This window comes from Anarrhichthys ocellatus, unplaced genomic scaffold, assembly GCF_004355925.1.
Source record: "Anarrhichthys ocellatus isolate YVR2014 unplaced genomic scaffold, GSC_Weel_1.0 scaffold6, whole genome shotgun sequence".
NCBI lineage: Eukaryota > Metazoa > Chordata > Actinopteri > Perciformes > Anarhichadidae > Anarrhichthys > Anarrhichthys ocellatus.
This window is the reverse complement of record NW_022280036.1, coordinates 14746848-14754564: the sequence shown is the minus strand read 5'-3', so window position 1 is coordinate 14754564 and position 7717 is coordinate 14746848. Positions and strand designations below refer to the sequence as shown.

Here is a 7717-nt window from a genome sequence, read left to right as displayed (position 1 = left end):
CTCAGCAGGGCGGGACTCCATAGCTTTGAAGCGCATGATGAAGCATTTAAATACTAGTGAATTTGTCTCATCCTTCACAGTCTTACTCTGCCGTTTGCTGGTTAAAGCGAGTCAAGGCAGAAGCTAAACTCTCTTTACAGCCACACAGACTCGGCACCGTCAGCATGGCCTCCTCAGAGCTCGGTAAGAGTTCCCCTTCAGGTTCACTCGACTCGCTGCGGTCAATATAAAGTTTTGTTCTGCGACATCAGGATGCTAGCTCGCTGGCTAACATTAGCCAACGTGGTCGCCTTTACCTCGTTCAAACACATCGCGACTTCTCTTTTGTGGATGCAACAGTGCATGACGATGTTTGTTAAGCGTCTTTATCTGTCCTTGCAGCACTTTTGAGCGTGTCAGACAAAACTGGACTGGTGGACTTTGCCAAGGGGCTGGTGGATGTCGGACTGTCTCTGGTCGCCTCGGGTGGCACAGCCAAAGCCCTGCGTGATGCTGGGCTGGCTGTCAGGTGGGTGCTGAAGTCGTCTTTGAAATACAACTTCAATCCAGTGTTTGTTCACTAAATCGTAGCAGCTTCCCATGGGGGGGGGGGGTGTCCTGTCTGACCTGTCGGTGTCTCTGCTGTGTGTCAGGGATGTGTCTGAGCTGACTGGACATCCAGAGATGCTGGGGGGCAGAGTGAAGACCCTGCACCCCGCTGTCCATGGAGGTATCCTGGCCAGGAAAACCCCCACTGACACCGCAGATATGGAGAAGCTGGGCTACAGCCTCGTCAGGTGAGAGAAGCACGGCAAAGGCACACAGAAATTCACATTCATTCATATAACTGTCATCATTGTAAAGACATGGTGGATATTTATTTACAGTCGAGTGGCAAAAGGGTTGAATAATTCCTTCAAAGAGCGTGCGTGACCTGTGGCAGATCACAAGCTGCTGTGGTCAGAGGACGGACTGGTGCTGTCCCGTTAGAAAGCACGTGTAATTGATTAGCTGCTGCTCCGGCTACAAGCTTGTCCTGTGACTCTCATTTATCAACACAAGAAGAAGAATGGGATGATTGGGTCGGGTTTTGTCATTGGAAAATGTAACGAAACCCACAAAACGTCTGATTGACGCATTGGAAATCTATGTTTCTTTGTCTTCCGAAGTTAATGGGGAGTGTTTCAGCATGTGGTAAAAGATGAAGGTTGAGTGGGTCGTCTGATTGGGGTGTGAGAAGAAGCTCACACGGAGAGCAATGTTTGTAGTCCATGAGATCCTCGAGCACAGTGTTACTGTGATACAAGAAACATAGACAACGATGTTGAAAATGTTGCTTAAAGGCCCAACAAGACGGCCCACAGTCTGTAGTTATGCTGCAGATTGTGGCTGGTTTTGCTGAAATGACTTGTTGATTAATCAATTAGCTAATCAACAGTTGTGATAGTTGATTCATCATTTTAGTCTTTTATAAAAGAGAGAAAATGCCGACATTCACAGGTTTCAACTTCTTAAATGTGAGGATGTGCTTCTGTGTTCTTATAAAATTGTAAATGTAATATCTTTTGGGTTTTGAACAAAAGAAGCATTAGACGATGTGTGCTTTGGGAAATGTTGAGGGCCTTATTATTATTATTATTATTATTATTATTATTATTATTATTTTAGATGTAGAACAATATATATAATCACAAATGGATTAATGCAAGTAAATGTTGCCCTAGCAGCTAGGTTGTGGGACAGAAAATCCTGCGGTTTTTCCCAAATAAAAGGTTCAAAGTGTATAAAAGCAAGCGGATCAATTTGAGTCATTCTTGCAGAAAGTCCCGACTTCAGTGTGGGAGGATTAGTTCCTCTCATCAAACTCTAGAGGAGCAAGTGTCTCTTTTCATGCAGCGTTCAGAAATAAACTGAGTGGATTGAATAAATAGAAGTTAAAGTCGCCCTGAATGGAAGTCTTGTTGTTCATGATATGTATGTAATATAAGTACGTGTATTGATCTTCATCATCGTTCTGTGTTTGCTCTTTGTCAGAGTGGTCGTGTGCAACCTCTACCCATTTGTGAAGACCGTCTCCAACCCGAGTGTTGCGGTGGAAGATGCTGTGGAGCAGATCGATATCGGTGAGATGTGTGCATGTAGTAAACTATCCAAAGATGGATGTGTCGCATTGCGTTAAGAAAAACTATCTATTATTCCCATGTTTCTCTTTCTTCTCAGGTGGCGTAACTCTGTTGAGAGCAGCGGCCAAGAATCACGCTCGGGTCACCATACTGTGTGATCCTGCTGACTATTCGGTGGTTGCCAAGGAGATGGAGAGTTCAGGAGACAAAGACACAACCCTGGAAACCCGAAAGACTCTGGCCCTCAAAGTACCGTCTTTCTTTCATGTGTATCTTGCGTGTGTGCATGAACTGAATTTGTAGACTAGCATATTCAGGGTGACCGTTCTGACTGATAACTTTTGCTTGTTTTCTGTGATAGTAGATTTGAGTATCTGTGAGTTTTGGACTCTATTGTGACTAAACAAGCTGTTTCAATATTTCATTGGCTTTGGGAAATCCTGATAGGCTTATAATCTTGATGCAACGCGAGAGGAGGACCGGGATGCACCTGATGTCCTTTGTCATGATCCTGAGCTGAACATTTTGAAAGTGGCTTTTCAAAGTGGGAAGGACTTATATTGTGTGTTTCTATCGGCCGTCCTCGATCTTCTAATCACGTTTTCCTCAAACATCCGGTAACCCCGCCCCGCCACTGTCTGGACTTGTTCCAGTCTAATCTCTATTGTGGGACAGACTGTTTAGGAATAAGAGGTGAATCTTACCTTGTAGCTTATTTGAGGTATGAGCAGGTCTTGATAATTGCATGACAGTAACCTGTTTAGATTCTTACACAACATGAGGAAATACCAAGAGGGTTCTGAGGCAAAAGTCAGTTAATATAATAAATGTTTATCATATCACTCAGTTGAGAGAATTCTCCTCTTTAGGCCACCGTATTGAGTTTCTCTCTGTATTAATTCATGTTGATGGTGTTTGCTTAGAGGTGAGGGCCAGTGCGAGACAAAGTCCAGAGGACGCTTTCTATCACAAGTGTTGGAATGTGTGTTTAGGTTTAACCTCATGACTTGTAGTCTGACTGAGTTAAATAGATCAGTTTAAGCTCAGACATTGTGTTTCTTTGGGGTGAAGTCTAAATAGTTGTCATAAAATACTCATTACCTGTTTTTAAATTATTGTAAATGCGTTTGAGGTTTATTACTCTGGCTTTGGTACACATTAGAAGATGATGATGATGTAATCGTGGGTTTTTGTGTCATCAGTGTATTTGATGTGCTTTGCTCTTCAGGCCTTCACACACACAGCGCAGTACGACGAGGCCATCTCTGACTACTTTCGTGGGCAGTACAGCCGCGGTGTTTCCCAGCTGCCTCTGCGCTACGGCATGAACCCTCACCAAGCACCCGCCCAACTCTACACGCTGCGCCCAGCCCTGCCGCTCAAAGGTAAGCCCGCCGTCAACAGGGATGAGAAGATTAATGCTGCTATTCGACATTATATTTTTGTTTATTTTGTACAGAAACTGAAGTGTAAAGAAGACAATTTGCCGTTTTACAGAAGGTTACGCCGGGCAGCTACTTCAGATAAATTCAGCAGATTATCATTCTCAAAACAACGACTTGTCGTTCATGCGCTTGTTTAATTTAAACAAACGATATATAACATGTGCTGCTAGGTGGATTTTGTTCTCTCTACAGTGCCAGGCTAGCTGTTTTCCTATCACCAGTTTTTAAAAGGCATATTTAACCGACAAATATTAGAGTGGTATTGATCTTTTCATCCAACCTTTTTGCCAGAAACCAAATAAGTGTAGATAACAAATAAAAGGACAGGGATTTTGACTGTGATGCCCTGCCCCCCTAAAATGAACATGTCGGAGAAGAGTTGATCCAAGAAATATGACCGTAGTAGAAAGAGATGAGGATAAAACTATACCCTTATTCTGAAACGTCATTACTTTTGCCCCCTCTCAGTGGTCAACGGTTCCCCCGGCTTCATCAACCTGTGTGACGCTCTGAACGCCTGGCAGCTGGTCCGAGAGCTGAAGAGCGCCCTCGGCATGGCTGCTGCCGCCTCCTTCAAGCACGTCAGCCCTGCTGGTAAGACGACAGGAGGCACGCGGATACACTCTTTGATGTAGAATTTAGTGCCTTGAATGTGAAAATGACTGTTTTCACGTTTCCTCTGAAGGAGCTGCAGTAGGAGTTCCTCTGACGGAGGAGGAAGCCAAAGTGTGCATGGTGCATGACATGCTGAAGGAACTCACCCCGCTGGCCACGGCCTACGCCAGGGCGAGGGGTTCAGACCGAATGTCTTCTTTTGGAGACTTCATTGCTGTGTCCGATGTGTGTGACGTTCCCACTGCCAAGATTATATCAAGAGAGGTAAAACTGTCATTGAATAAAAACAAATGAAAATGATTTTTTTTAGTTGGAGCAATACTTTGCTGAACCATGATTCCATTCGCTTGCTCTCAGGTGTCCGACGGTATCATTGCTCCTGGGTATGATGAGGAGGCGCTCAAGATCCTCTCCAAAAAGAAGAATGGCAACTACTGTGTGCTTCAGGTGAGATCTATTTTATTTTTTTTTATTTATTTTTTTTTAATCATCCTCTTTGTATTAGTACGTAAGGATTGTTACAATTGGAGCTTATTTTCTTTCTCCAAGATGGACGCAGACTACGAGCCTGATGAGGCTGAGGTGAGAGTGTTGTTCGGTCTCCATCTCAAACAAAAGAGGAATGGAGCTCTGATCAATATGGAATTCTTCAGCAACGTGGTTTCCGAAGGCTCGGTGAGTCACTGTCGTGCGTTTACTTTCTCATCCTGCTTTGCCATTTTAAATAATTATTGACATCGCTCTATCTAAATGAAGAGTGCTCGCCCTTTTTGACTGTTTCTATGTCCCCCAGCTCTCGGAGGAAGCTGTGCGTGACCTCGCTGTGGCCACCATTGCTGTCAAGTACACTCAGTCCAACTCTGTCTGCTACGCTAAAGATGGACAGGTAAGAACAGGCAGCTGTGAGGAGAGGGAGAGGAATCTGCATGAGCTACACGTCTTTCTCGAATGTTCTCTCTTGTGTCTGTTTTACAGGTTGTTGGTATTGGCGCTGGTCAACAGTCTCGTATCCACTGCACGCGGCTGGCGGGTGACAAAGCGGATAACTGGTGGCTGAGACACCACCCTAGTGTCCTGAGCATGAAGTTCTGCAGCGGTGTGAAGCGAGCGGAGATGGCCAACGCAATCGACCAGTACGTCAGCGGCACCATTGGAGAGGTGAGGGGGGTAACCATGGACAACAGGCACATTTCAGATACAGCAGCAGTTAAGTTTAGTTGTAAAAAAAATAACCTGCAATGATACTTTTGTCACTGTCATTTTGGAAGAAAAGACCATTCACTATATTTGCATTTTATATACACCTCTGTATTTTGCATTTCTCCCATTACTGGTACATTTTAGATATGCATAGACACATACAGGACACGTATGCACTCTAACAATGCAAAGAACAAGAGAGAAGTTGCTATCCTGTGGATCATAGGGTTATAAATATGTGACTGTAGTGGTGTATTAGATTTCACCTGATTATTTGTGAGCAATACTTTCTTTAAAATTGCTGTTTGCCACCAACAAACACAATTGTTTATTAATTCATTTTAACTGTTTGATTTTTAAAAAAATAAAATCAAACATTTTTCTAAGCAGCCTCCAAAGTCATGAATCGATCATAATGGAGAATTACATCAATGGGCTTTCGGAGTCCAGAAAAATATTTTTCTAATCACATAAGTTGTTTGTAGAGGATTTAACACGCACGTACTGATATATTTTGAGCAAACAAATATCTATAACTACTGCCACAGAGCAGGCTTAGCACTAGTGTGGCTAGTAGCTGATCATCTTTGTTCAATAAATAAACCGCTTCTGACTTTTTATTCAGTGAATAGTCAAGTAGTGTAATGCTATTCATGTTGGTGGCTGCTCATTCTTATCGGGTTAGCTAGCGCACCAAACAAAGCTACTATTGCGACATTAGATTTCACTTTATTTCCTTACTTTGCTGGATCCGTTTAAATTGTTCCCACAGCGGCCATCACGTACACACGGCCCACAAGTCTGCTGGTGATGTCTGATGTTCAATGTCATGTCGGAGATGTTGAGAATAAATGAAATGTTTTGTGTTGACAGGGCCCAGACTTGGCAGTTTGGAAGTCAAAGTATGAAGAGGTGCCTGAGCCCCTGTCAGAGACTGAAAAGAAGAACTGGATCAGCTCCCTGCAGGCCGTGGCTGTCAGCTCTGACGCCTTCTTCCCCTTCAGAGATAACATAGATCGGGCCAAGATGGTAAATACAACGCACCTTTTCCCGAAAGCCTTGGCTCACACTGTATGCTATAAAATCTCCCCTTTTGGAAACTATTTACTCTTTCCGAACGTCTTTACTAACGTTTGTTCCTTCTTTGTTTCTGTCTGTAGAGTGGCGTGAAGTACATCGCAGCTCCAGCTGGCTCTGCTGCTGACAAGGTTGTGATTAATGCCTGTAATGAGCACGGCATCACTCTGGTGCACACCAACCTGCGGCTCTTCCACCACTGAGCACCTCAGCACTTTGGGATCATTAGTCATTGCTGGTACTCTAAACGTTCCTACCCTCATCACGCTAAAGTGTAGAGGTCCCACTGTTTTGTAACGAATCACCAACATTCCTTACTTGAGATCCTAACATCAAAGAGATGCAGTAACTTTTCAGTGTGAAATAAACTGTAATTGACAGATCATGGTTTTGTCTTCTGTACGTCGAATTTTTGTGAATGCAATATCTCGTGAAATAACTGGAGGGAATTTCATCATATTTTGCACAAATGTCCACTTGGACTCTGAGGAACTGATTAGAATTTGGTGGGCAAATGTCACCTAGACCTCACAAAACTCGCCCTTGCCCATAAGTCAAGAGTTCATATGCTAATTATGACAATTTCAATCAAATGTCTAATAGGATTAAATGATGAAGTAGTTATGTTTTTGGACGGATGGAGGTAATCCATCGATTAAAGTCGAACTATGTCCGGGGGGGGAGTTGTATTCTAAATAAAAAAAAAAATTAAAAAAACATGTCTAAAAAGTCAAACTATTACAGTATGTTGAAAGAAGTCATAGTATAGTAGGTCTAAAAAAAGACTGACTTTTTTTGGACATGCTATTAGAATTACTTTTTACCTTCTATACCAATACTTTTTTTTTAAATTTTAATATCCTATCACTGTTTTCTGACTATTTTTGACAAATGATACTATGACAAAAAACGGACTTTTTTTAACATCCATTCCTTCACTTTTTTTCGATGTTCTACATTTTGACTATTTTCAGTCAAACCTTTTAGGACGCACTACTATGACTCTTTGACATACTATACTCTGACTTTTATGAGTTGTCAACATACTCTGACTTTTTTCAACAAACTAAACTGACTTTTGTATTACTTTTTGGGACCGACTATACTATGACTTGTCATGAAACTGACTTTTTTCGCTTTCGAAACAATCAAACTTTATTTCAGGGTCCAGATAAGACAGATAAATACAATTGCATACGATACTAGGACTTTTTTATGACTTTTTCCAACATATGCTGTCTTTTATGATTTCTTTCAGAAATCCCTTTTATTGACACA

At 42.4% G+C, this 7717-nt stretch overlaps 1 protein-coding gene across 1 annotated transcript; it reads left to right on the top strand.

The window, feature by feature from the left end:
- On the top strand, positions 1–6819 carry atic (5-aminoimidazole-4-carboxamide ribonucleotide formyltransferase/IMP cyclohydrolase). The gene is made up of 14 exons (XM_031845972.1): positions 1–183; positions 382–508; positions 633–776; positions 2014–2102; positions 2200–2351; positions 3331–3487; positions 4016–4141; positions 4233–4426; positions 4520–4609; positions 4712–4837; positions 4956–5048; positions 5138–5320; positions 6236–6391; positions 6523–6819. The coding sequence occupies exons 1-14, from the start codon at positions 165–167 to the stop codon at positions 6640–6642; spliced, it is 1776 nt and encodes a 591-aa protein (XP_031701832.1). The 5' UTR covers positions 1–164; the 3' UTR covers positions 6643–6819.
- The last annotated feature ends 898 nt before the right edge of the window (positions 6820–7717 follow it).